The sequence below is a fragment of the Fusarium keratoplasticum genome, chromosome 4 (genome assembly GCF_025433545.1).
Source record: "Fusarium keratoplasticum isolate Fu6.1 chromosome 4, whole genome shotgun sequence".
Classification (NCBI taxonomy): Eukaryota; Fungi; Ascomycota; class Sordariomycetes; order Hypocreales; family Nectriaceae; genus Fusarium; species Fusarium keratoplasticum.
Genome location: NC_070532.1, coordinates 377,978 through 405,839, shown reverse-complemented (window position 1 = coordinate 405,839; position 27,862 = coordinate 377,978). Strand labels below are relative to the sequence as shown.

General features: G+C 51.5%; 9 protein-coding genes across 9 annotated transcripts; 5 read left to right on the top strand and 4 right to left on the bottom strand.

Moving 5' to 3' along the window:
- Nucleotides 1–1,404: 1,404 nt before the first annotated feature.
- On the top strand, nucleotides 1,405–3,582 carry NCS57_00519300 (FAD-binding PCMH-type domain-containing protein; the record flags this gene model as incomplete). The annotated part of the gene is made up of 5 exons (XM_053055127.1): nucleotides 1,405–1,525; nucleotides 1,573–1,927; nucleotides 1,984–2,461; nucleotides 2,517–3,037; nucleotides 3,102–3,582. The coding sequence occupies 5 exons, from the start codon at nucleotides 1,405–1,407 to the stop codon at nucleotides 3,580–3,582; spliced, it is 1,956 nt and encodes a 651-aa protein (XP_052914082.1).
- Nucleotides 3,583–5,946: 2,364 nt separating this feature from the next.
- NCS57_00519200 (Beta-helix domain-containing protein) lies at nucleotides 5,947–7,193 on the top strand (the record flags this gene model as incomplete). Its single annotated transcript, XM_053055126.1, has 2 exons — nucleotides 5,947–6,031; nucleotides 6,082–7,193. 2 exons carry the CDS (start codon nucleotides 5,947–5,949, stop codon nucleotides 7,191–7,193), a joined length of 1,197 nt encoding a protein of 398 aa, XP_052914081.1.
- A 1,048-nt stretch (nucleotides 7,194–8,241) lies between these two features.
- On the top strand, nucleotides 8,242–8,727 carry NCS57_00519100 (uncharacterized protein; the record flags this gene model as incomplete). The annotated part of the gene is made up of 1 exon (XM_053055125.1): nucleotides 8,242–8,727. The coding sequence occupies exon 1, from the start codon at nucleotides 8,335–8,337 to the stop codon at nucleotides 8,725–8,727; it is 393 nt and encodes a 130-aa protein (XP_052914080.1). The 5' UTR covers nucleotides 8,242–8,334.
- Nucleotides 8,728–9,776: 1,049 nt separating this feature from the next.
- Nucleotides 9,777–10,481, top strand: NCS57_00519000 (uncharacterized protein; the record flags this gene model as incomplete). Its single annotated transcript, XM_053055124.1, has 1 exon — nucleotides 9,777–10,481. Exon 1 carries the CDS (start codon nucleotides 9,816–9,818, stop codon nucleotides 10,479–10,481), a length of 666 nt encoding a protein of 221 aa, XP_052914079.1. The 5' UTR covers nucleotides 9,777–9,815.
- An 884-nt stretch (nucleotides 10,482–11,365) lies between these two features.
- NCS57_00518900 (uncharacterized protein) lies at nucleotides 11,366–13,120 on the bottom strand (the record flags this gene model as incomplete). The annotated part of the gene is made up of 5 exons (XM_053055123.1): nucleotides 11,366–11,503; nucleotides 11,553–12,621; nucleotides 12,669–12,710; nucleotides 12,762–12,877; nucleotides 12,929–13,120. 5 exons carry the CDS (start codon nucleotides 13,118–13,120, stop codon nucleotides 11,366–11,368), a joined length of 1,557 nt encoding a protein of 518 aa, XP_052914078.1.
- A 1,847-nt stretch (nucleotides 13,121–14,967) lies between these two features.
- NCS57_00518800 (uncharacterized protein) lies at nucleotides 14,968–16,532 on the bottom strand (the record flags this gene model as incomplete). The annotated part of the gene is made up of 3 exons (XM_053055122.1): nucleotides 14,968–15,036; nucleotides 15,089–16,399; nucleotides 16,449–16,532. The coding sequence occupies 3 exons, from the start codon at nucleotides 16,530–16,532 to the stop codon at nucleotides 14,968–14,970; spliced, it is 1,464 nt and encodes a 487-aa protein (XP_052914077.1).
- Nucleotides 16,533–20,808: 4,276 nt separating this feature from the next.
- On the bottom strand, nucleotides 20,809–22,738 carry NCS57_00518700 (uncharacterized protein; the record flags this gene model as incomplete). The annotated part of the gene is made up of 3 exons (XM_053055121.1): nucleotides 20,809–21,902; nucleotides 21,966–22,598; nucleotides 22,660–22,738. The coding sequence occupies 3 exons, from the start codon at nucleotides 22,736–22,738 to the stop codon at nucleotides 20,809–20,811; spliced, it is 1,806 nt and encodes a 601-aa protein (XP_052914076.1).
- Nucleotides 22,739–23,938: 1,200 nt separating this feature from the next.
- Nucleotides 23,939–25,389, bottom strand: NCS57_00518600 (uncharacterized protein; the record flags this gene model as incomplete). Its single annotated transcript, XM_053055120.1, has 2 exons — nucleotides 23,939–25,223; nucleotides 25,274–25,389. 2 exons carry the CDS (start codon nucleotides 25,387–25,389, stop codon nucleotides 23,939–23,941), a joined length of 1,401 nt encoding a protein of 466 aa, XP_052914075.1.
- A 663-nt stretch (nucleotides 25,390–26,052) lies between these two features.
- On the top strand, nucleotides 26,053–27,850 carry NCS57_00518500 (uncharacterized protein; the record flags this gene model as incomplete). The annotated part of the gene is made up of 3 exons (XM_053055119.1): nucleotides 26,053–26,185; nucleotides 26,240–27,076; nucleotides 27,150–27,850. The coding sequence occupies 3 exons, from the start codon at nucleotides 26,053–26,055 to the stop codon at nucleotides 27,848–27,850; spliced, it is 1,671 nt and encodes a 556-aa protein (XP_052914074.1).
- Nucleotides 27,851–27,862: the final 12 nt, after the last annotated feature.

Below are 27,862 nucleotides of genomic sequence, written 5' to 3'. Positions count from 1 at the left end.
TTCCAGCCTTGTGCTAATGCAGAGGGGAAGGATTCCCAGAATCAATCCGTAACAGACCAATGCATCTTGAAGAGTGCTGCAGCTCCACATGCTGACCATGTAGAAAGCGGCCGGTTGCTACGCTATCTGAAGTGAATCTTGATTTGAGTGGCATGAGATCGTCAACAAACAGGGGTTAGCACACTCAACACGTACATGAAGTTTAGTCAGGAGAAGCCGGCTAATTAGAGAACATCTCAATGGCCTCTCCAAGTTACTCTTTGGATCGTTCAAATCTAGCCAAGCATCGGACCTTGATTCCGCTTCCCCATCCCTGCAGGCTGCATTACATTTTCCCCCAGAGTCCAGCCAAACAAAGAGCCGAACCCCATTGCGCACGGATGTGGCTTTTGCCCCCGTCTGGCGGGGAAATTATCAGGGTGCCGCATCCCCATCTTTGAGGCCGTGCCGTGCACTCTACCGAGGGGGATCTTGGCGAGTTGAGCTGGAGATGTGTGAGCTGTCAGATTTGGGACGGGATGGGAATGACTCGCCGTGGAAACCTTGGCACGTGGAAACTGGGGGATCATCAACTTGACTTTTGGCATGGCTCGAAACGCAACTCTAGACATGGCCATTCAGAAGAGGTTATTTCAGCCCATCACTCTCGCTAGCTCGAATGTGTCAGCGGAAACAATCATAAACAACGACGAGCCGCTTAATGCTATGCAGACTAGAGGCACTAAACCCTGACTCTAGTTTCAGCTCAGCTGTACCAACCAACAGTATCCCCATCCTCTTACTGGCTGTAGATCTCTTGGACAAGAAGGTTAGTGCCCCAGGCAAGAAACCCAAGCAGAAGCCCAAGCATAATGACGAGGCTTTATCCCCTGTGGCGCACTCATCGATTCAGATGTAGGCGAGTCAGTCAGTTCTCCCCTGCCATCTTACCTCGGCACTGAGAAAAGACGCAGCAGCATTTACCGTAGCATCCTGGTGGTTCCCCCTCCGCACAAGGATGTCCTCGTTGCGGCATATGCGGACCAACGACGACGCAGTGACGTTGGGCCAACGTTGCGTTGCGACCTTGTGGCTACCTCCTCTTTGACCGCTATGCTGCCTTTTTCGCTCGAATACGGCGGAATATTCTGCGTTGGTTCTGAAGAATAGACCAACATGCGATGCTTAACTTGTCTCAGATATTGAGCTAGGGAATTTCATGCTTCATGACCTTGTGGATTCTGTAGTTTATATACAGCCGCTCTCATAACCGATTTCCCTCGTTTATCTCAGCCTTCTCACTCCCCTTGCTTTTTGTCGATCATCGACGCACCCTCTTGATTAAACTAATCTATCTGTCCCCGGTGCAACCCTCTTCAAATTTGCTGACCGCTGAGGCACTTGCATCTCCTGAGCAGTAGCGCCATGCAGCTCAACAGCCGTCTATTGCTGGGTGGTCTAGTCGCCTTCCACCACGTGGCTGCCCAGACCGTTGTTGTCGATGGCAAGACAGTCGGTGCGTATCTTTCGATGCAAATATTAATTTGTAGTCCCCCAATTTTGGCTTGCGCGATGGCTGATTAGTTCTTGCAGATGCTAATGAGGATAATGTTTGTGAGGCAGGCGAGGCTGTCGAGGGTGATTATCTCCCTGAGGAGAAGACCCAATTGACTGATGTCATTCTGTCAAAACTTACTGAGCTCAAACTCACTGATGCCTCCCTCCTCGCCTTTGCTGACGGCTCCGAGGCTCCTTCTCAGAAGTGCAAGACCTTTCCCGGAGAGGAGCACTGGCCGGGCGATGTCAGCTGGCGTGTTCTGGATCTCGTCACTCGAGGTGCTGTTATTAGGAACGTTCCCATTGCGGCGCCATGTTACAAAGACTACGTTGTCTACGATAAGGATCGATGCAGCGAGGTTATCGGGCAATGGGGAAACTCGTCTCTTCAGTGAGCAATGCTCAGCTCCACGTTTCCCGAACCAAACTACTAACACCCATACTCAGCATAAGGGACCCAACTTCCGTCATGTCTCCTTTATATGAAGGTCTTACATGTCCGCCCAGCGAAGATCCCAGTGGCAAATGCACTCTGGGAGGATACCCAATCTACTCAGTTGATGCTCGCAACGTCGCTCACATTCAGCTGGCCGTCAACTTTGCTCGTTCCAACAATATTCGGTTGGTGATCAAGAACACTGGTCACGACTTCAACGGCCGCTCTGCTGGTGCTGGCGCTCTTTCGATCTGGACTCATCGCTTCAAGACCATCGAGTTCCTTGACGAGCGCAAGACCTCGTCGTACTGTGGTCCAGCCTTGAAGGTTGGTGCCGGAGTCGTTGGAGCCGAGCTTTATGAAGCTGCCGAGAAGTACGATGTTACCGCTGTGGGAGGTGAAGGTCTTAGTGTCGGTTATGCTGGCGGATATCTGGCCGGTGGTGGACACTCGCCTATGTCGCCCCTATATGGCATGGGTGCAGATCAGGTGAGTATCCTTGCTCGACATCAAAGTCAATTGTGTGGTGTCTAACCACAAACAGGTCCTCAGCATCGAAGTCGTCACCGCGGATGGACGTTTTATCACCGCAAACGAGGAGCAAAACACCGATCTCTTCTGGGCTCTCAGAGGTGGCGGCGGCAGCACTTATGGTGTTGTTACTTCTTACACAGTCAAGGTGTACCCGAAGATAAAAGCTGCTGTTATGTCATTCAGCTTTAGCAGCGCCGACACCTCCTACGACACTTTCTGGCTTGCTGTTCGCGCTTATTGGGAACTCATCCCGACTTTCAATGATGCTGGAAACTACGAATACTGGAACATTTGGCATACCGACCCTGAGACTCTGACATTTAACATGGTTCCTTGGTTTGCGCCCGGCATGACTCTTGCGGAGTTGAAGGCTCTGACCAAGACACTCTTCGACAAGTGGGATGAGTTGGGCATTAAGTTTGAAGTTACCGAGTCGGAACATGATAGTTACTATCCTGCCTGGAAGGCTGGCTTCCCTCGTGAGGTCATTGGAGGAGCTGCTTCCAAGACGGCCGGGCGTCTTTTCCCCAGGTGGGTTTTGCTTCCTTGTCATAAACACAGGACCCCGGTGTGATCATTTGCTGACTCTCAACAGGGAAAACTTGGTAGAAAAGTTCGACGCGACCTTTGAGGCCCTGAAGAGCGTGTGCGACAAGGGTGGACAGATTATCGGCTTCGGCATCACTGGTGGTCCCGGACCCTATCCTGACAACGCTGTCAACCCTGCCTGGCGAGGTTCTGCAATGTGGGCGATCGCCGTCATCAACTGGCCCGAGGATAGCTCTAGAGAATTCGCCGCCCAAGAGAGCAAGAAGCTGACAGAGGACTGGATGAAGCCTTGGCGAGAGGTTTCCCCTGGCAGTGGTGCGTACGCTTCGGAAGCGGATGTGACAGAACCCGATTTTCACCAGTCCTTTTATGGAACCAAGAAGTATGAGAGGCTTCTTGGTATCAAGGATAAGGTTGATCCAACTAGTCTCTTTTACGCGCATGAGGGTGTTGGCAGTGATCGTTGGTATGTCACTGGTCAACTCGACGGACTTCCGACGCAGAATGGGCAGCTCTGCAGGGTTTGAGATAGTTAAAAGCACAGAACAAGCTTGATGGTAAAACATGGCCTAGGTAAAGGTTAAGCAATGAGGACTCCATACCTGGAAGCGCCGAATAGGCAGTCATCCACATTAAAATAACTAGAAAGTCTGCTTTAACAGCTCCAGGATGATGAATCGTGTATAAAAACATAATATTAGAAGATATGAGCCAATGATGCGCTAAAGAGTGGTTCTAAATGTTCTCTACTGATAATGACGGCCATACTAAAACTGTGAATAGCGGAGTGGAAAGTCCGATCGCCGAAAGAGGCCCCAGTCGGATTGTATCCATTGATGTCTTTGCCGGATATCTTACCCTCGACCTCGACGCCCCCAGTGCGAACTGAGGAGTTTTTCGGCCGAAACCTTGAATGGAGAAGAGCTTGACAGCTGTTTCATAATACAGGGTGACTAACTACAGTATTGTTATTCTCAAAACGACGACAGTGAGGCTTAACCTACTTGGCGGGTGGGCTTGGTTCATGGAAGAAAGCTGGGTGAACTCTACACATTTTGTTACGTTGATATTGCCATTGGCCAGCAACCTCGTTTCAAAAATAACACGGATGCCAATCAGTGGCTTGAAGCTTGAGGGGACGGCCCGACTCGCATAGCCTTTTCAAGGTTGTGAGAAAGGGAAGCGTGAGATGGAGGAAGGATTTGGATGATACAATACACCCAATGACGAGTTGTCCGAAACTTTTCGGGAAGGGTGCAAGGCCTTGGCAAGAGCTATACCAAGCTTCAGCATTGAGCTTTTCTGTGCTAGCTGAGGGTGATAGGGAAGCAAGTTAATATATGAAGAGGATGGGCGAGATTCACGAGCTACAAAGGGGTAGGGTGGCCGTTGCCGTTGGTCATTCGAAAAGATTACTACATGCGCTCGTCATAAGTGCTGCTTTTGGAGGTGGCTCATTCAATAGACTCGATGTTGAGTGTGTGCCACGCTCTTTACTAGGTAACCTTTTCAGCTAAACAAGAAGGTCTCGACTTAGAGTGCTTATGTATGGGGCCGGCACCCCCATTGACCAAAGAGCACTCGGCGCCTGGCTGAGTTTAACTTGCATTATCGCCACTGACCATCCATAATTGGAAGGGTGGAGGGGTTGATCACCATCATGCTCAATGGGAGGCAAGCGGGTTGTCGGCTCAATGTTGTCTGGAAGATCTCAGAAGAAGTCTGCGGAGTGTGTAACATTTCAATATAGTTCCACTAAAAGCTTGGCTCTTTGACCATATCTACTCTCTCCATAATCTCAAACCTCCTCGGACTTTCAATCCAATGATCTGATCGCCATCATGCCCCTCAACCTCCTCCTCTGCCCCTTTCCCCTTTCGTGGCGCCTCTTAGCGTGGCCAGCTGACCCCACGACGTGGCGGCACCAGATTGACCAACGGCGCAGTGGCGGCTGACATGTTCGGGGACTGCTAGCAAATGCCGTGTAAGGCCTGGGAAATGGTCCCCGAGTGTGGCTGAGATCGATAACTGAGGCCCTTGTAGCTCCATCGCCAAGGGCCAAGTTTCTTCCGTAGCTAGAGGGGTGACTTCTATTAAGAAAGCTAATACCCCTCTTGTTCTTGATACCAATAGATAGGAACGTATCTTTAAGGGAGCTCTACTTGGATCATTCGCAAAGTAGATAGCGTTCCCTCAGCTTTGTCCCTACATAGAGGCACCCTCCATCTCTCCCGCCACACTTGCCCTCATTCGAACATCAAATATGCGTCACCTGACGGAGATTGCTTTGAGTGGCAGTGACATTCTATAGTTTACTACGAACACTCGATCAAGCAAGTTTCTTTCAACCCTCTTTCAATGTTTGTGCCTCATTCCTCGGTGCCGTCCAACCCGGTGGCGCGTTCCGGGCCTTTGGAGTTGGCTGCGCCGTTGAGTCTAGCCACAAGCCTCCTCAGCGATGGCGCCTGTACCTGAAAGTCTGGCTCAACCCTAACGCTACGTCCCGCAAATCAACGTCGTAGGTTGCCGAAAGAGGCTTGCTAGCTGCCACGAAGCGTCAATATGAGATCACGGTGTGCCCCTGGCCTTTGGCGGTTGAGATGCGATCCGAGACTAGCTATTGAACGCCAGCTGGCGTCGGCTTGCCAATTTAGGGAGGGGATAGAAGCTTGAGGCCCAATAGCTTGGTTTGGGTTGTCGATCTGAGTCTCGGCCCCTCGGGCTTGCCTACAGGGCTGAATGCAGTGTGGGTGATCTGAGCGAGGGATTGAAGAGATGGGAGCTATATAATCCCTCGTTTTTACCTGGTGAATTGGTTTGATTGTCTGGTGAGTTGACACTGTCCTTGGCACACACATTCGCTTCTTCTACCTCTCCGTCAATCGCTCATCATGAAGTTCACATCCGCTCTCGGAGGTCTCCTCCTCCTCGGCAGCGTCTCCGCCTCGCCAGTTGCCGACGACTCCAGTCTGCAAGGTCAGTACCGATACAAGCATCTCGATCCAAGACATCGCTAACTCGTGCAGCCCGCGGCAAGTGTCAGTACAAGGACAAGACCTGCTGCGCTCCTGACAAGGACGCCATCGCCGACTACGGACGTACCGGCTACTACCCTTACCGTCAGACCATCTACGTCAAGGCACACAAGAGCATCCAGGCCGCCATCAACAAGGCCCATGCCGGTGACAAGATCGTCGTCGCTGCCGGTATCTACGCTGAGCAGATCACCATCAGCAAGGATGGTATTGAGCTCGTCGGCAAGAAGGGCGCCGTCATTGTTCCTCCCAAGAAGTTCAAGAAGAACACTTGCTCTGGCATTAGCGGTCCCAAGACTGAGGCCGGTATCTGCGTCACTGGTCGTGGTGTCCAGTTGGAGAAGTTCATCACCGAGCATCGCAGAGTCCTCGGTGTCAAGACCAAGACTCAGGATGTTTCCGTGAGTGGCTTTGAGGTCCGAAAGTTCTCTGGCCTCAACATCGCTGTCGTGGGCTGCAAGAACACCCGCATCACTGGCAACACCCTCACCGACGGCGGCAAGTATGGTACTCTTACTGTCGGCTCGGTCAAGACCTTGGTTCAAGGTAACAAGGTCTCTAACACGGGACTTGGACCCATCGCTATCTGCATGGACAACTTCTCCGATGTCTTGGTCAAGGATAACAACGTCGACAACCACAACGTCGGTCTCTGCGTCCAGACCGACGGTGCTGATGTTCAGTACAACAGGGTCACGCAGAGCTGCGTCGGCATCTTTGTTGATCCTGGAACCAAGAAAGCCAAGATCCGTCACAACTACATCGGCCCTTCGAACCCCAAGTGTGGTGGTGCTGCAGGAATCATCCTCGACGGCACCATTGGAGTCAAGGTCACCGACAACGTCGTTGAGGGCCAGCACAAGAACCAGGCTGCCACTGCCATCGTTCTCGTCGATGATCCTTGCCCTCAGACTGGCCCTAACGTCCAGCTTTCTTGCCTGAAGCTCAAGGGGCCAGCCATCGCCTCCAACAACATCTTCATTCGCAACACCTTCCGCGACAACGACTTGGATATCTTTACCAACACTACCGGCAAGGGCAACGTGTTTAAGTGCAACAACTGCAAGACCTCGTTCCCTATCCTCGATCTCTGCAAGCTGTAAACGCGCAAAGGGAGGCAAGATGGATATGTCCGTGAGGAGGACTATTGTACAAAGATTGAAGTGGCGTGTCGTTCTCGCTGAAAAGTGTATACATAGCATAATCGAAGAACTCAAGTCTTTGTAGCAAAGCCCAAGCTTTATTATTCATGTGTTTTCCCAATGATCAAGTGACTTCTTTCAACTATTGCGCGGGAGCAGGTGACGCGCTGGAATGACGACGAGTGGCTGAGATCCAAGTCGGCCTCAGGATGCATATATCTATTTTCAGGGCCAAGATACTGTCAAGGCCGTCAGTAACCGCCCTGAGCGAAGCCAGAAAATACAGCCAACATCATCGCCAAGTTAAAACTTCCGGCCGCTCCGGACTACTGCTCATTGGTAGAGACGACTACGAGTAAGCATAGCCATATGGGACGTCGCATCTTTCTCGACGTTACGTTGTAAATCCCGGCGGCATATGGGATCTTATCGACATGCCATCTTATGTCATCTCGAGGACGGACAACATCGTGTCATACGATCTGCAGCTGACCGACCTCCGTAGGGCATCATTACCGCCCCTGATTGGCCTCGCATCATTTCTCCGACGGCCATACGAACAATGATCTGCATTCCCGACTCCACAAAACCTCGTTTAAGTCCAGTAGGATCGCCCATCGGTCGGAGCTTTTTGAAACAGATTCATCTGGGGACAGAATCAGCTGGACCGCCACTTTCGAGGGGTCCAACGGTAGTAGAAGGTGGACCGGCACTTTCAACCAGTCTCGTGGTTCATGTTCTTTTCTGGCAGACGATTCGTACATAGCATTGCTCGTAAAGATGCACAGACTAGGCACAAGTCACTTTGCGTCAGAAGGACATGGGGGGTCTGGCGGCACGTTGAGCCTCCTTTGGGCATGGGTGCCTTGACTATGCAAAAATGTGGATGCTATTATTAGTTGTAAGTCGTACAGAATGTATTTTCATCATCACAGCCACGATGTTGCCTGAATATATAAGAAAGCCTACACACCTTCAAATCGGTTCTTCATTCGAACAAGCTCATCAATCACACTACAACACAAGCCAGCAACAACCAGCTAATCTCCACGCCTCAACTTCAACGTTGACCACTCAACTCACCGACCAACTCATCACCATCATGCATTTCACAAGCATCATTACCGGAGCCGCCGCTCTCTTTGCATCGGCCTCCATGGCCCAGCCAACTGCCCGCCAGGCTCCCGTAGCCTACGCCAACGTCATGGTCTACAACTCTGCCGACCACAGTCAACAGCCCGTCAGAATTCCCTTTGGCCAGCTCACCAACCTCGACCAGTACAAGATCACCAAGCTTGATCTCGTGGGCCTCAGCGTTCACATCCCCGACATTCCTTCTCCTGATATCAAGGACGTCGTCTGCCAGCGCTACAACGACAAGTACGGTGTCCAGCTTGGCAGCACTGAGTTCACCTACGAAAACCCTGCTCTCATTAGCACCAACCCCGTTGAGTTTGGCTGGGTCCTGTGCTATGTCAGGGGCAAGTCTTCCTGAACGCGCTGAGGGGTGACTAGATGGTTCGATCTTAAGTATTAGGCGGGATAGGCAACATGTGGGGAAGGAACATGATTGGGGTTGTATTTATTAGATCGTTTTGATTGATCGATTGATCGAGGTTTTGTCTTGGAGGAAGCTTATAGATTTCTAATTACATCTATTGGATTTACTCTCCGGCCCCTTTACACAGTGATGGAAACTATTCAAGCGCACACATGAAGACCCAAGACATGTTCATATCGTAAGATTTAGGATTTCTTGGTATTATTGCTCAGATTTTTGCTACAGTCCCTGAATCACAATTCATTGGCTTCAACCGTGGAAACAAGGCGTTGAAAAGACCGACAACGTTCCATTTCAACCGGGCACAAATAGTAATCATATTCGGCATGGTATTAAAGGCAGCAGGGTATTACGCTTTACAGGTAACCATATAGTAAGGTCGGGTCATTACTTTGCTCTTTCTCTTCCCAGTGACCAGAAGCCATGTTCACTGCAAGATCTACGACGACGTAACACGGGGCGATTGGCGACCCAGCTCGCTAAATTTTAGCTCTCAGCTCAGGGGCAACTCCCCTTGCAGGTTGTTGGGTCTAACGAACGTTCCATGCCTGGGGCTGAACGTGGCTTTTTGCTAGCAGGCAAACATCAAATAAATGATCAACGCCTCAAGAAATAACAGCTAAATTTCTATAGAAACCGGCTAGAATGGAAGATCACAAACAAAGGGGTATTTTTTATTTATTTATTTTTCTTATCTCGATGACCACTCCTGACATCTGAAGCCGCGGATTAGCTTTTCTGGGGATTACGATCAGCAGCTCAGAACGTGTTAGTGCGCGGATGTCAAGGCAAGAAAAGCCACTATCACCGCGCCAAGGCCAATAAACTGCTACTAGTTCGATGCAAGTTGGCCTAGCCCAACAGGCCCGACTTCCGGATCAGAAAAAGAAAGACGCGAGAAGGAGTGGATAAGAGGCATTGCCCACGCTGTGTTCTGTTTCTCCCTTTCCACATTCCTTCGTTTTCATTCCAGTTGTTCTCGTTTCTGTCGTTCCCCGAAACCCTGTCACTCGCTTGTTATCATGGTTTCCACTCGACTCCTCGCCAGCACCCTGGCCCTGCTCGCTGCCAGCGGTGTCAGCGCTGGGCCATGCCGCCCTTCCACCACCTCGACGCTGTCTACGGTTGTCTCTGAGACCACCTCTGCCAGTTCAGCCAGTGAGACGACCACCGTCTCTGTGGCCACGACTGAGACGGCTTCCTCGACCATCTCGACCGGCACTTCGCTGGCCTCTACCCTTACCGAGACGGTCTCAACTGATTCATCCGTCGCTGTGTCTACCACCACCACCGCCTCCACTGAGACCTCCGCCTCATCTACCGAGTCTACCACCGCATCGGCCTCCGCGACACAGCCTCCGCAGTGGTGTTCCGTCGACGCCGACTGCATCACAGCCGGGGACATCTGCATTGATGCTGTCTGCGCTCCTGGTCCAAGCCCCAATGAGTGCACCACCGACGCCGACTGCGACGGAGCCACGCCCTTCTGCGACGCTGGTACTTGCGTCGCATTCGACCCAAACTCTGAGTGCAGCACCAATGCCGACTGCCAGGCTTTGAACGGGGGTGCTAATCCCTTCTGCGATGCTGGTACCTGCGTTGCTACTGATCCGAACGCCAGTTCGTGCTCTACTGATTCCGACTGTCCCCCTGGGACGTGGTGTATATCCGGCGGCTGCGTCGCTTAACCCTAATGCTCTGAGAGTCACGACTGCGTGGCTCTGTACGAGCCGCTCAGGCCCTACTGTAGAGGCGGCTTCTGCTTCGAGAATTAGTGTTTACTGATTACTGATGCTGGCTGACGGAGCCATTCCTTTCTATCAGGCGAGCACTTGCGTTTGCCAAGATGTTGTCGAGGATACCTTGCGCTTGCTCGTTGTGAGGGCTACATGCCAAACTGTTTACGGTCCTCAGTTAACTTGGCTTTGGTTGAAGGTGGAGGGACCGTGGATCACTTCGTAATACAATTTGTTCATAGTTTCATAATCAGCAATAGAAATCGCGATATTCTGATATTAAACATGGAGGGTCTGATGTGTCGATTATTTTCATCACCTACCGATACAGCGTACCAGACCAGCTCAGTGTACTTCCCTGTCCTAGCTAAAGCAGCACAGGTACTTGGACGAGGTTCAAAGATCTCAAATACGAGACCACTAGACATTCTAGAAGCAAGCCGTTTATATCTCTAGCGAGGTCACTCTCTTAGAGTGCTACTTCGCGTCTGAGATCAAGGGGGATCGGTGGACTACGGCTCAGGACTAAAAAGGTATGCTCTCCTTAAGTGACGGAGTTGACTAGTTCGATGTGTGCAACCCATTGTGCTAAAACAACGCCCGATATGCCACTTCGCAAGACGACAATAAATCTGGTTTAGGTCACGATCTTGCTCCTTCGCCAGCGATTGGAGGCCATTACACCGGCATGTATTACAAATGAACCTTCCGAGCTACATTTATGCCAGGTTAATGTAATTTCGCTGCTCAATCCGAGGAGGAGGCATGCAGCAGGTCCATCAATTCACCCCAGCCATGCTTGAGAGAGACCACTTCAAATGAAATGTCCAGCTTTCCTAACTAATCAACTTTGCATACTCAAACGCCAACATGTTGGGCTTGCACACAGCGCCAACCTCGGGCAAAACACCATCACGGAAGTAGGTGGCGATTGCATTCAGGGTGCAGTTTGAAGCGTGGTAGGTGACACCATGCTAGTTTCTAGTCAGCTCCATATGTCTCAAAGGGCAAAGAGGAACTTACACCAACTCCTTCGTGCACAAGCATACGGCTTCCCTTAAATCTGGAAGAAACCTGCCATGCGTGGGTCAATGATGTCACGGGGTCATAGGCGCCGTTGATAACAAGAACCGGGAAGCTCGTGTTGACGTTTCGAAGCTTGTCGGTGTCAACACCTTCCGCAGCTTGGAAGCGCCAAGCACCGCAGCCCAGATAATCGGCGGCGATAGCATCTCCGAAAGAGCTCTCAGCGAGATGTGCTCGGTACATCGGGTAGAGATCATTAGGATCCTGGACTCGGAAAGATGAGTCGGAACACGCGATTCCGGCGAATGACTCGGTGCCTCGGTTCCATTCTGATTCAGGTGTCTCCTCGACGGCAAGAGCCTTCTTCCAGCGGCCGTTGAGGGCTTGGAATAGCATTGTCGCAACCTTGGGGTATCCACCAGGACTGGACAGGCCTTCGATAATGAGCATCTTAAGTCGCTGCAGGACGGAGTTGCCTCCGGCCGGGAATTCCTCCTTCGAGAGACCAGGTGGAAGGTTCTTCATCTCGGTCAACTTCTGAAAGAGGTCCTCAACGGCATCTCGCAGATCCTCAACTGGGGTGCGTCGGCCAGCGTAGTTAGCCAGCCGACAAGTCTTGGGCCCAACCTTGACACACTCAGAGAACATGTACATCAGAGACTTTTCGGCATCGCGAGGACCACCGACTCCAGTAGATGTAAGGTAAGAGTCGGCGAGAGAATTGGAGTCGAGCAGCAGTCGTCCAATACGATCCGGGAATAGAGAGGCAACGACCTGACCCAGGATAGTTCCGTATGAGATACCCCAGTATCTCAGCTTTCCATCCTCACCGAGGGCATCGACGATCTTCATCATGTCACGAGCCACAAAGGCAGTACTGATATAACGGCCGTATTCCTGCTGAGTCGTATAACAAGCATCGGCTATGGCTGAGAGCTCGGCCCACTTCTGGTTCTTGATATAGGACCAGAGGTCGGCTTGAGGCAAGGTACTATCGCCTCGACGGGTCACCTTGGCAGGGGTGTTTTGGGGGCGGCATGAGAACGGGATAGTTCGGCCAACACCGCTTTTTGTTGTCAGTCGGGTATTGAGGGAACAGTTTGATAAACTTACCGAGGATCGAAAGAAATCGCATGGTGATGGCCGCCAATGATACTTGATTGAAACCGTCAGCAAGCCTCTTGTCCGTTGACTGATAATACTCACTCGCGAAAGTCTGGGCCAAGAGTAGCAAATGTCTCAATGCCTGAAATTCCAGGACCACCAGGGTTCCACAAAACGCTGCCCTTGAATGGCTCCTTGGTAGCATTGAAGCGGATCAACTAGAGCTCAATGGTCTTGTCGGATTGGGGATTGGTATAGTCCAATGGAACCTCGAGTGTGGCGCAGTACCCACGTTCTCTCATGGCAGCCTTGATCTCATCGGAGAGGTCCAGGTCACATGGCTTCCAGTTGAGGGTGGAGGATCCCGATTCGATGAGAGATGTTAGTTGAGGCTGAGGTGATGCCAATGTGGCGGCCAGGCTCGAGAGCCACAGGCCTAAGATGGTGTTTTGCGACATCATCTTGACCCAGTCTAGAATGAACAGAGAATACTGCAAAACAGAGCCTACAAAAGAAAAACCCGATGGCATTCCCGCCGTTATGTACTCCAACAGCTCCCGCTGTGCTTGTGTGACGATGTCAGCATTCGGCGGAGATGGCGCCAACGTGTCAGATATTTGTGGGGAGAAGCGCCATACAATTTCTGTACCAAAGATGCGAGCCATTGATCGCGCTCGACAGTCGAATGTATGTCTCAGCCATTACGTGCCGTGTCATTTCTCCGTTGCAGGCTGTTGGTCAGACTGTTCTTTTCACGTAAGGGACGGCCTATTGAGACCCAATAAAGGAATAGAAGGAATCCCGCAATGCAACACGGGAGCAAGAAACCAATGCACAATCCGTAACTGGGAAATGAAGGGCGCGAAAAAGCACTTTAAGGAGCATGTGTTGGTAAGGCTGAATGTTGAGGATGGCGTTGAATGCTCCACCAGTGAGAGGACTGTGATTAGGCGGAATGTGGGGGATACTAATTTTAGTACCATTCCGGGAGCTATCAATCTCCTACCCTAGACCACGGCAGATTTGTTCCTCATTTTGCCCACCTGTCTGCTGTTCCTCGCAAAAAGTTGGCCGCTTTCTGCATGGTGACGAGTGGAGAACAATAGTTCGACGATAGTTCGCATCTATATGCAGAAGTTTGTTGCCTAACTCAAAACTAGGCGGTTATTATTCCACCAGCCTTTGTTTGCGAGGAGTTCTGGCTTGTGATAAGGACAAGAACAGCAGAGGTTTTGTCACCGCGCCAATGGATCTCATGTTGAAAATGAACACCAACAGAACTGACGTGAATTAAGACGAAATTAAGACTCAGAATGACCTGTGCACAAATATCGCCCCGATCTCCTTGTTTGTCGTGGAAGGATCTGACCTGTTGCCGTTTTCGTCGATGTTCTTTCTCCGCAATAATGCACTAGCAGCCTATTACAGAAATAGCCCTATGGATAGATAGTGCCCTAACAGAAGCATGAGCACCGGGGTGATCGACGCGTAAGCGAGCAGTGACACCGAGCATGGTCTTCAAATGCGACCGCCGTCTTTACCCTTAGTTGCTGGGCATACAAAGTGCAGAATGTTCCAGAACACCCCATCGACCCTCCTAACCCCTTATGCCTACCCCCCTTCCCTAGCCAAGAACCACCGATACAACCCCATGGGTAGCCTAGTGGCGAGGAGAGCAATTTAATCGACCATTCAAAGATTTCTGGAACTTTTCTATTGCACAGGGTGCCAGATTTCGATCAGCGTGTTGCCCTTGACCCGAGACAAGCACAAACACGTCAAACACGTGGCTATTTGACTGATCGACACCAGGGTCGCAGACGATGGCCTCTGTCAAGGAAGCTATGCCATGATCACGATATATATCTGCAAAGAAAGTAGTGAAAATGGATAGTAGTTCCCATGTCCTTGACACACTGAAGGATGGTCAGTCCGAGATGCAAAGGACGAGTTCAGAGGGTCGGGAGGATCGGAGGATTCGATTCTAGACTTGGCTGGCTTGCGATCCGCTAGCCCGAGCGTGAGCGGAAGAGCCAAGAGCCGTGAGCTTTGACACACATGGAGGCTATACCTAGGTATAGGAGATGAGCAGTCACCAGTTGTTTTCATCGAAACGTTGACCAAAAGTCCTCTATATTACATCCTTGCGACGTGACCAGTAGCGTCATGACGACGTATCTTGCGTGGTTGCTATGCGACAAAGAAAAAGGGTGTACATGTCAAGTGTCTAAAAAAGGGCTATCTACTGTTGTAAACCAAAAAAACACCACTCCGTAATCTCATGGGTATCGCTGGAGTCTTCCGTCTATCATCGAACACCTGCTTGCACCAATTGATCCTCCGCTGCTGGGTTATTAAGGAACTTGGGAATAGAGTCCTGCTGTTTGTTAGTGATTGTGTGATACAGAATGCGAGGAGGAAGAACTTACACTGGCCATCAACTTGAAGACGGCGTTTTGAGCGCTCTCCAAAAGGGACGTCACCTCCTTCAACATGTCGGCTTGTGTGGAATCCTGGGCTTGCGCCTTGGTCATCCGATCGGACAAACTTAGGCGAAGCTGATGGTTGATATTGACCTCGCGTGGTGAACCAGGCGCGACGAACGTGTTGAAGATGATGTGAGACTGCGAGAGAAGCTCGTTGGCGTTTTCGTCTGCCGTCTTGTCTCCCTTTTTGACGCCCTCTAGTGTGGCCTTGGACTCCTGGATGAACTCATCGGCTTGCTCGTAGAAAGCTAGCGTCTCTTCACAGTATGTTGATCGGAGGTTCTCGCGGAAAAGAAGGCGGAGGGTAGGCTCTTGGAGAATCTTTTCCAGCTTGAGCCGGTTGCTTTCCGTGACACCGCCCTTTGACGTTGACGAGTCTGTCTTGCCCTGCGATGAACATCGACTTGAGGAGCTGTTCTCAATCAAGTCTTGACCACGCTGCGAGAGGGTGTAGACGGCGAGATGTGTGGGTTGGAAGAGCTTGCAGGCCACATACTGGTTCATGTAGGCCATGTCCGTAGCGACCGACTCGATGAGGTTGTAGTGCACAAAGTGCGACGCTACGTTTACGGCCTCCTTCATGTCTGCGCAAGTCGCCTTGTCTCGTAGCCAGTCGGAAATCTGGAGACCCGTGCAGGTGTCGTGGTATGTGCGACCGTTGATCTTGCGCTCATGCGTCAACCTGATGCCCGTTGCGGATTCCTGCCTTGCAAGCGCCAGAGGCCCCTTCTTCCCCCGTCCGTCGATGCCCATCATTCGGCAGAAGATGACTTCGGTGGTGGCGCGGTCGACGTGTGGCTTGTCCGTTTTCGAATCTCTTTCTAGGTACAGGAGAGGACCGGTGATTAGGCTCCTTAGCTCGAATAGCTGGTCGTGGTTGATGCCATTCTTTTGGCAGAACCAGTCAAATATCGTAGTTCCCTTGGACGTTGGCTTCCACACTCCTCCTCGATGCGCAAAGATCTGGTCTGGCTTCCCATCCGCTGCCTCGATAAAGCGGGCGTCGACAAATCGCTGGCACAGAGACCTTGCCGTATCCTTGCTCATGGAGAATGTGGTGGTGGAGGTGGAGGTGACGCTGCATGACGGGTTGTCGGGATCGGGCATGCGATTCGACTGTGTGAGCTTGAGGTTGCCGAGGTTGCGGATGGCATCTTCGGAGAGGAATGTGTGTTCGAACTTGACGAAGCGGACGCGATGGGGTTCGAGGGGGAGGAGGCTGACGATGAGGGCGGAGAAGAGGTCTTTGAGGTCCTGCTTAGTGTTAGTAGTCGATACAATATGTAGGTATGTGAGTACGCACCCTGGAATGCGGTTGATCATCATCCGATGTGCGTAGCAGACGGGATGATGTCTGGGTGATGGTGTTCTTGGACGTCAAGTTCATGATGACTGTGTGGAGAAGTGCCGTTTCCAAGAATGTGCCAAGGGGCGTGACTGGGCGTCAGTAGGCTGCCGTGGATTTAATACAGACATTTGCTTTTTTGCATCGGCAGAGCAGAGCAGGCCACTCGATGATAAAAGGAAACAGCAGGGTCTTGTCTACAAGGGCTCATTACTCGTGCGCCATCTGCACCTTGCCCATTCGAGCTCGTCGAAATCATCCCGAACCCCGGACCAGCAAAGCACATGGGTAAATGGCTCAGATAGGGGGGGAGGGGCCGCTTCGAGATAGGGCTCTGCTAACGCGGGAAAGCGGGGGGCCACATGGTCGGCGGCTGACCAGGAGCCTGGCTAGGCCTTGATGCGGTTTAGCAAGCTCTAGCGAAACACGTGGGCAATTTGTTCCATAAGCCCGAAGAAGGATCTATTGCAAGCTTGACGTCGGGTATCACGCGGCGGGCTCACGTGGAAGATGAGATCCGTGAGATGAGAGATGGAGGAGTCTCTCATCTCGACTTCAGGGGCAAATTTTTCACTCTTTCAAAGGCCTGACTTCGAGTAACACAAATGCCTGACCGTCCCTCCCGCCTTCCAGAGCCCATCAGGCCAAACAAAGTTCAAGGGTCGAGTGATCTGACTGGCTCGGCTCCAGGGATCGACACGGGTGGTGCGGCTCCGCGCTCCACCGGAACATGATTATGCGGCTCCGCGAACGAAAGAAATTGTACAAAGAGAACCGCTGTAATCTCGTCAAGCATGCACCGAGGGGGAGGGCGCACAATGCAGCTGCAATGATGCGATACCTAATGCAAAATGGCCATGATCGAAGCAAAAAGTCCATCACGCTACTGCACCCCCACCCCGAGCGACGACTCGACTCCTTCACTTGGCAGGCCTACGACTGACGATAGACGCCTATCAGGGTATTTCCCAGGGTCCGCCGGATAGCGACCGAGTCACACTGCCCCCGCCAAGAAGTGATCAGTCAGATACAGAACTCTGACAGGGTTAGGACCAACAACCGAACCACCCAGAGTCGCCTTTTGGTCTCCCAAGCAACGTCCAGAGATGGTGATGATTCAAGCATCTCTAAAACGACCTTTCGCCCGGAGAATGACTTCATTGTAAGCTTTAAGACTTATCATTCATGCGCCGTCAGGACTGAAACCAGCGCCTTTGCTGCACACCTCTATCGGTGCGAGATCAGTTGGTCCAAGTGCTCCATCCTGGGGACCCTGGTCGACGGCTCCTGGCCGGGCCAATCAGACGCGAGGAACACCCTAGTGTCAGGAGAGGAGACACGAAGCCCAGAGCGGGTTGGGAAAAACACGCCGCGGCGGCGGCTTGGCTCTCCACCATGGTCGTTCCGGTGTTTCCTTGGACCGCTAGACCCGGGGACCGTCTCTGCCGTAGTTGGGACTATTCTTGGTCCCAAGACTAACGCTACTAGTAATTGCAACTGATGAATCGCCGTGATAAGATAGACGAGGCCGGCAACTGAACCCCTTACTCTATTTCGACGGCAATACGGAATATTGACATCCACTTTCGAGAGTCCTAAATGGCTAACATCGGCCCTATTCTCGTCAAAGAACAGAGTTCTGAACACGGTGCTAGGAGTCCATTTTCAGGCACCGAATTAAGCTCGTCTGGTTGGAGGATCGTCTTCTCAGGCTCAACCTTCCTCGGAAAGGTCATTGGCAGTGCAATACCGCCTCCAAGGGTCTTCTTCTAGTATCTTCCGTCTATTCAAACTCTATAATCCTTTTAGCTGCGGTACCGTTCGACAAAGGAACTGATTGCGGCTTACGATGGCAGCGGTTCCGATACGTTGAACCCGATAAAGTTGGGGGACATTTTTGCGGGAAGTCCTCCGCAATGCCGCCGCCTACCGGGTCACTGGGCAAGGGTCTCACCAAAATCGGCGACTAGGAACTTAAGCCGCACACGTGGATGCCATGTTGTCTCCTTGTTCTCGGACCCGAGCCGTTTGGTTCTTGTTTGTCAAGCTCTCGCAGGATAGCGGATCGTATTCTGTGACTATTACTTCCTTGATCACCAACAATGAACCCCTGATGACACTGCGGGCCTAGGCCCGTATCTATGATTTAGACCGAGAACATCACTGAGGAACCCTTGGACCTATGGAGATAAGAGTTCGAGGGGAGATGTACTCGTAGAGATTTGGGGAAAATCATCAAGGAGAGTATCTAGCTAATGATGCCATTTGAACTTGAACAACCATGCTTTCTTGAAGGGCCCACCAAGATATGTGTGGAACAGTACGGAGTAGCGAGCGAGCACATCACACCGCCCCTCAATCTCATCCGCGTCGATCCTGTCAGGGGGCACAATGTGGGGGTCTCCAGATATGGCATCCGCAGATTCATCTCGTGTCATACGTAGGTCAGGTGGTACATGTGCAGAGAACTTGAGCACAGCTGAATTCTTGTTGGTTCCTGGCTAGTTGTTAGTAAGAGTCTCAGGGCCACGCTTGCTTTCTCGTTGGGTTCCTCAGAGCTTAGGCACCAAGCGTCAAAGTCCTTGATCTGACAGATACCTAGCCTGAACCCCCCCAGGTGTCAAATCAGGTGAACCCAAGAACAACAGAAGGGATTATCGTCTTCCAGATTACCTGTCAGTGAAATAAATTACCATGTGGCAAACTCCGGATCTTGACAGCGTCTAGTGCAAGATCATCCACGTGCGTCCACGTGCTTCTGAAGATATTCACCCACCGGTTCTGCTAGCTCGACATGGTTTCTGATCGCCAATACGGGGCAGTGTCGATCCCAATCCTCGACGTGCTAGTGAGTGGACCTCTTGGTGATATTTCCCCCCTACAAGCGAACACGTAATTTCTTTGTCGGCCTGTCATTTTAACGTAGGAAGCTTCTGTCAGGATTGGTTCAAGTACCAGGTTGTCGGGAATGAAGAGAGGCTTGAGTCAACCCTGCATTAGTCGTAGACAATGAGAAGAAACTGTTTGGGAAAGGCGCCAGCCCAAAGAGCCTCTTCCAATATTTGCGGGCGCCTAACTACGGATGGCCATGATTCGTGTCTTGGCCGCACTCATCCGCTCCCCCGCGTGTGTGGCGTTACCACTGCCGCTACCGCTCGGCAAGCCCGTGAGCCCGTTACACCCAAGCTTAACGCCTCCAAAGCCCCTCGTGAGTTCTCATTGCACCTTCGGATTCACCTATAATGTCGGAATGTTAATGATCTAATGTGGCTCGATTGAAACCTTCTCTTGCGGGACGGGCTTGCTTTGAGTCGTTCACTAAAACCTTGCTACAAGTGAAATCCAATCCGACACAAATCTTTCAGTGAACTCCACACTCTCTGCAATATCAACATCCGCTTTCAACCCTCGTAAATTGTCAATATTGGGCCGACAGCCAGGGAAACCCGCAAAAGGTACATCTCAAGCCTCCGATATCAACTCGCCAGTCGCCAGAAGCCTGTCCCCGGGCTTGAGTTTTGCTTGGGGGGCCCCTAACTATAGGCCCAGATTCGCTCCTAGAAACTGGGGGCGCTCCATGGCGTGTATTACCCCATGTTTCAAAGATGTTGAACGCATAGCCGAACCTGCTTGAAGGCATAGAGCCTCGCCAGCTTGCGCTTTAGTTTAGAAGCCAGCTGGGGAGTTCTGAGCTGGGTTCATTTGTACAATAGAATAACGGCGGAAAGGACTTCTGGACTGCCCTGTCTGAGAAGAGATACCGTCATTCCTATTTGGCTCCATGATCCTCTTGTTTCTCGTACGGAGGTTAGAGCAGAGTTAAATACCCCATGAGAGGCTTAACCTTTCATGACGATGTGACTAGGTATGACTCTTTGACTGCAGGCAGCAGAAGGTTAAAAAAAAAAAGGCCACTGTGTTAGCATCGGGATTATGATGCTATGATGTGTTAAAAATGTGTTCTTTATTATAGCTGGAGCCTGGCCCTCGATGGGTTAACTGAGCCTGAAGATCCTATTTGGCTCCTCAGGCTCTGTGAAATGAAGCAGTGGGGGAATGAGCCACTGCAACTATTCTTGGAGTTTGGAAATAGTTCTGGGGGATGGTTTGAACCGCCAACATGTAGCTCTAGCCCAGTCAAACTCATCGTGGGCTTCTTTGTGGACAGTTGCTGCTGACCATGATACACCGGACTGTTGAATGGCGTGTCCTTGTGGTGGTTTGAACGTCGAAGCAACACGAATTAAAGGCCAGTATAAGAAACATGAAAAATCTATAAATATAAAAGGAACTCCATTCATACTAGATTGCTTGAAAGTCACATCACCACAATGCCTGTAAACGCACGATCATCGTCGGCATAAATCACCCTTTTCTTCCCCGTCTGGATATCGCAAGAATAAATTCTCCCACCCAAGTCAGTCACGAAAATGCGGTTGTTCTTCGCATCGAGCTTCAACCCAATCGCTTCATTGAAGTTCTTTGTGAGCACTTGGGGTTTGATCGATGATGTCGTATCCATAGGAACAGGAAGTCCTGTGTCATCAAGGGGAATCATGAACAAGGCATTGCCGGATGGAATCTCTCCTCGGTCCGTCCAGTACAATTTACCACCGGCCTCATCGATTTCCAAGTCGATCGGCTCTGGTAGTCCGGTCATGATGCAGGCAACATTCCCTGGGTTATCCATCTCGGCACAGAAGATGCGACCTTTGCCTCCCTTGGAGGGGCCTTTTTGTGTCCAGTAGAACTTGCCGCGTGAGGGGGAGACAGCAATTCCCACGCACCAGTCTAGCACATCGGCTTGCTTGCCCTCCTCTGAAGAAGACTTCCCGTTATCCACTAGGGTTTCCAAAGCAGAGCCATCGTAGTTGCATCGATAGACTGCACAACCCTCGCGGTCCGAGAAGTAGAGTTTCTTGTTTTGCTTGTCACAACAAAGCTGCTTGGGGGTGTTGACGGCACCTGGGGCAATGAGCGTGCGGATGTCGGTTCCGTCCTTGTTCGCAGAGTAAACTGCTCCATCTTGGGCACCTGGCTTGCCCATGGTGGTCCAGAAGATACGTCCAGTCGAGTCATCGACATCGATGCCATCCGGCAACGACTGCCCTGAGAGAATTGCCTTGGCGTTTTGACCGTTGCTGTCGAGTTGCAGGATCTCTCCTGATGTCGTGCTTGGCTCTGCTGCTGATAGCCCGACGTCGAGGACAAGCAAAGTTGAACCAGGCGAGGTCACACCATTGTGGGCTTCCGCCTCGATTTTGGGCGGGTACAGGCCTCCATTGGGGGACTTGGAACCCAGCTTGCCATGATCGAGATAGGTGCTCTTGAGATAGTCGACAGTCTTCGAGCTCAAACCGCGTTCTGCGATATAATGACTTTCAATAAACGTCACAGTATCCAAGCCAACATCTATACAACCCAAGATCAGCTGCCGAGAACGCGAAGTTGACAAGGGAGACGACCAAGACTTACCGTCCATAAGCTTGCACGGGGCCGTGTCTCCATTGAATAGCTCCCCCCAGATGCTGTCGATCTCCTCGGGAACAGACACACCCTCGGACAGGATGGTCAAAATCTCACGCTTGATAGCCGCCCAAAGTCTGTTGAATATGAAGCCGGTGCTCTCTTTCCGGGCGGTGTATGGCGAAGCCGCAGTCTCTCTGAGCCTCGCTGACAAGAAGGGAAAAATGGCTTCGTCCGTGACTCCATCCGTCATGAGTTCCACAACCATGCAGGCCGGAGGCATGTAGTAGTGCATGTTAAGGATGCGTCGCTTTGTCGGTTCGGAGACTTTGGAAATCATCTCGGATGACTTGTATGAGGACGAGTTGGTGCAAAGAATGCAATCTTGCGGGGCGATGGTGTCCAGCGTTGAAAAGGTAGCAATCTTGAGTTCGATTTTCTCAGGTATAGCTTCGATAACAAGCCAGGCATTCTCAAGGGCGGGTTCTAGGTTCTCGAATACCCGGACGGTGCCTTTGTTTGCCGAGGTTCGTTGGAGGTATATGTCTAACTCTTGATCGACATACTGCAAACATTGCGATCGCTGCTCGTCACTCGGATCGCGGACGTTGACGTTGTATCCGGCAGATGCCCAGGTGCATGCTGTAGGAATACGTGTTAGACCTTTTCCCAAGACATTCATTCGCGGCTCTTGTCAAGTTACCAATACGACGTCCAAGGACGCCCGCCCCGAGGATGGCTACGGGTCGGGTTTCAAAGTTCTTTGGTGGCTGCCACGACATGTCGAAGTAATGATGGAGTAAAAGATTGGAGAGGATTGAGGTATGTTTAATGAATCGAGACTGTAAGTGAGTTGGTAGAACGGATATAAGGCGCTGGGCCTCTTCATATACATGCGTAGTGCGCTTGTAACGCTCTTGCAACTCTCATCCCCATCCATTTTCAACCAGTTGGTTTCCTCGGATCTACCGGAGCCCACGAGAGCTCGATCCTACGCAATCCAACACTTGTTCGAATCAATAAAGACGTTTGTTCATCTGCCGTTCATTCCGCGGTATCTTGGTGTGGAGCCTATGGACCCGAACCACATACCGCGGTAAAGCGGGACCTTTAGAGGCTCTGACGTAGGGCCCACTGGTGCTGATAGGTTGCATCATCGTCCTTGATAAGGGTTTTCCCTTACAAGTTTGAGGCTGGAAATGAATGGCCGCGGACGCACTAGTCATAGTGTCGGATGCGGCTCTGACGGAGACTCCGATGTTCGGAAACGTTGCAAGGCATAGCCATCAAGAAATTGGCCATGACGTGTCCTTGTAAAAGGCCGCGGTCCGTGGCAAAGACTGACCAGGGAGACGCATGACTAGACTGATGTTTTTCAAGCCTATGAATGGCTTGATGAGAAATAATGCCTTGTTATTCAGAGAGGCACTTGTGATTCTCCAGGGTAGCGGGTGGCGGTCTAGAGTGCCAATAGTTGCCAAGAGCATTTTGCTGGTTTCTTCCCATATCCAAGGGATTGGATGGATCAAGTCTCGGGAATCATTGTGTTCCTTGCTGTTGTGCTCGACTACCCCTCTTTGAGGCGTCGTTGATACGAACAATAACAAGTCTCAGCAAGTCCATACTGAGACGTGGCACTCTCCAACATGTTAGTCTAAAGTGTGGTCCCGAGAACCGCCTTGCTGTATGCGTGGCATCAAATCTATAACTGATCAACATTGTGTGGATGACTGGGAATATGACTTTGTACCAAAGACTGACTACCAAACACAGTGACTAGTAAACAGATATTGGAGTGGTTTATTCCGACTCACGTCTGGTTTTGTCACTGATATTGCCCGAATAACTGATACTACAAACTTGTAGTGGTATGAGGTAAAAAAACAACTTAATATCTACTCTATATGCTCAGAAGGAGGATTGAACGAAAAACAGAACGACGTAGCAGTACTATAATACAGACAACCACCAGCATCAGTCAACTAAAAGCAGAAAATTTGATCCGTCATCTTTGCAACCGCTCCCGGTGCCTGGAAGCCCAACGACACCAAGGCTTTCTTGGACGCAGCAACCATCCCAGGAGGCCCGCAAAGCATGATCTTGGTATCTGGTGCGCAAAGAGGCAGCCTCATCTTCATGACATCGGCCGTTACGTAGCCTGTACCATAAGCCCATTTCTTCGGCGCCTGGTCCAACATGAGCCAAAGCTTAAAGTTGCTGGGATAACGGCGGGCGAAGGATTCTAGCTGCGGTCTCAGCAGGATATCCTCTTCAGACCGATTGGCAAAGATCAGCGATATCTCTGTGGTATCCTTGTCGTCCTCGCAGATGGCACGGATTAGTTGGAACATGGGGGTGATGCCTGTTCCTCCCGCGATCATGCCGATCTTGCTGCAAAGCCCACGTTGGTATTGCATTGGTCCCTTGGGGCCGCGGAAGAGAACCTCATCTCCAGGTCTCAGATTCGCAAAGTAGCCACCAGTCAGTGACCCGTCAGGATACACCTTGATGACTAGCTCCAGGACGCCAACATCGAGATTGTTGGAAGTGGGCGTGTAAGACCTTGAAACCGAGGTGCCGTTGACGGTGGCTTTCACGGCGACGTGCTGGCCAATCGGTAGTCCCACGACACCACGCTTGTCAGGAAGGTCAAAGACAAAGCGGAAAACATTGGGTGAAAGTTTCTCAATCCGGGCCACTTTGAGGCCCTTGTATGTCTTGGGGTTCAAGAAGCCCTCTGCCATGTGAGGGTTCCCTCGCTCCACGGCCCGGACCTGCTTCCGATGCGCCGGGAACCTGGTGAAGCCAGACTCGACGTGAGTAAACTGCGATAGTTTGGTACCAACCACACCGGCCACAACTGCGGACAATGTGCCGGCGGCTGCAAAGCCAGCAAGGAATGGGTTATGTGTCATGGTGGCTGTGGTTGGAATCGAGAGCTTTCCAAGAGCCTGTCTTCCGACTGACCCGTACACGGAGGCACCATAGACCGATGCTCCAAGTACTACGGAACCCAGGGCAACCTTGAGAAGCACAAGGGAGTAGGGGGTAGCGGAGGAAGATGGATTTCTGACTGGCGGAGGAGGCGCCTGCTGAACCAGCTTGATCGACGTCTGCGGCTTAAACTTGTCGCCCTCGGCACTCTGACCGATGCAATATCCTTCAAGAATCTCGTCTGCATCTTCGGAATGGCCGACATCTTGGTAGGCTGCCGTTGCATCTGTGCCGGCAACATCGACGAGGGCATCAACACCACCAGGATGGTCTCTGACATATTCGGTAACGTTGTAGACTATGGATGCTGTTAGTGGCGGCACAGTAGAATGCGTGCTGTCATGTCAAACTTGCCCTTTCCATGCACGACTATCCAGAGGTCATTCCTGGTTTTGTGTGCTGCGACTTCAGCCGCGGTGAAGGTGGGAAGGTCTGACATGGCAAGCAAAAGATGGATAAAGGCGACTTGCTCAAAACAGTTTGTTAAGCCCAGTTGTTCAGTCGCCTTCTGTCTTTGTAACAGATGGAGGCTCGGCGACTGTTGAGGCTTTTATTATACGGGGCTTCAAGCAATCTTGCACGGCTACTACTCTCACTGTTAGGAGCATTCTCGGACTCTTGGCCACCCATTCGTTTCCGATCACCCTTCGTCAGGGCGTAAACTTTTGCTACCGCGGTAGGCTCCACCAAATTTCCTCGGGTACAGCACGGTAGCCACCCTCGAGTCATCAAGCCGCTCATAGGGATGTGGTACTTGATGCAACACCCACGTTTGCTCAGAAGCCAAGTTTCTTTACTTACGCAACAGCGCTAGAACACGGGAGATCGTCATGGTGGCCGGGAGGTTCGGCAATCAGCATCCATGAAGTCGCAATGCTCGGGTTTAAGCCTGGCCAATCGGAAAACTCGTCAATGTAAGGGCCACTGGGTCTGGATGCCGCGGTAAGACATTTACTACTATCAATGAATTGCCATTGCTACGTTGAGGATCAGAAGGGTGAAAACTTTGGTCTTTAGATGGAAATAAATAGATGCCTCTTCTGAGGGCCTTTAGACTAATCCATTACTCGACATTCCTCCTGATTGATCAACAACACCCAGAATGCCTCTACAATCTTTTTATCTGCTCGGGGAGGACCCAGCAACTGCCCGTGAGATCGACGTTGACCAAAATGCAAGCTTCAACCATCTTCAGCAATTGATCGCATCCCACTATGCCATAGTGGTGCCTACAGGTAAATGCCTCTCCCCAACAATGCGTCGGTTTGGATGATGCTAACCTGAGCTAGGTATTGGCTTCCAAGGGACGAGCAGCGCTCTGTCCACCGTCTCGCAGGTCATGTCGTCCAAGGACAAGGTCGCCATCACTATCGACGGCCAAGGGGTTCGCGACATTCCTGGCCCGCCTGGTTTGCCGTACGTGGGCAACTTTTTCGAAGTCTTCCCCGACCACCTCGGTAATCACCAACGTCTCTTCGAACGCTATGGGCCCGTCATCAAGACGACAAACCTAGGTCGTACCGTCTATCACTCCAACGACCCAGAAGTCGCTGCCGTCGCCTTTGCCGAGTCCGAGTTCTTTACCAAAAAGATTAACGATTCTCACCCCCTGAATGGAATCAAGACACCGGAGGCCGGCATCTTTTTGGGTGATACAGATACACCCGAATGGAGGGTTACACACAAGTTCTTGCCCCCTGCCTTAGGGCCCAAGGCAGTGCGTCATTATGCACCGACAATGCAGAAGACAGTCGAAAAGGCTTATGAAGTCTTTGACCTTTTAGATGAGCGGGAGGAAGCTTGGAATGTCTATCAGTACATGCTCAAGTTGGGCGCTCAAGCTGTTGCCAAACTGACGCTTGGCCTGGATCTCGAGCATTTCTCTTCAGTCGACGCCCCTGTCCACGAAATTGTCCATCTCATCGCCGACATGCTCTCGCTCAACAAGAAGGTTACGTCAAGAGGCAATTGGTACGCCAGCTTGCCGTTCGGAGACCCCAAGGCCTTGAGGGACAAGAAGGCGACCCTGGAACACATGGTGGAGGAGCGTATCCAACAAGCCAAGGCTGGAGGCATTGAAGATTTGCCGCTCCAAGACGCAGCCCTTCGAGCGACCGATATGATTGGTAAGTCCTTCTGTCTTTTGTGTTTTATTTAGCAGACATGAAGATCACAGAGACTGACGACATATGCGAGTAGACTATGCACTTCGTGCCACCGACAACAAGGGAGAAAGGCTGCCCAAGTCAAGCCTCACCTGGGCTCTTGTTGTCGCCACAGGCGCGGGATTCACCACCACCTCGTCCCTCCTATCGTGGCTCATCTACGGCCTCGTGACATACCCCGACGTGCAGGATAAGCTACTGCAAGAGTTGATCGACCACGGCTTCACCGACGATATGGAGGTCACATCAGACTTTACCGACGGTCTTGTCTACCTTGATTATTATATCAAGGAAACACAACGCCGTCACAACCCTTCATTTCAGCCAGGCCGAACCTCCAAAGTCGACCTCATCTTGCCTGGGGGCTACAAACTGCCCAAAGACTCGGTCATGATCCCAGCGCTACATCATATACACAACAACCCCGAGTTCTGGGATAACCCTGCCAAGTTCAACCCGGACAGATGGGGTACCGACGAGGTCAAGAACCGACACAAGGCGGCATACCTACCCTTTGGAACTGGCTCGCGCATGTGTATCGGGTTCAACTTTGCGTTGCAAGAGATCAAGATCTTCCTGCCTAAACTCATATATCGGTACCGATTCAGAAAGGACGGAAGTGATGTCACCGAGTACGACCCCATGTTCCAGCTCATCAGGCCCAACAACTTGTACGTTAGGGCCGAGAAGCGCACGAAGCTGCCTCCGAAATCCGACATAGTTGCCAGCACATGACTTGGACCAGCG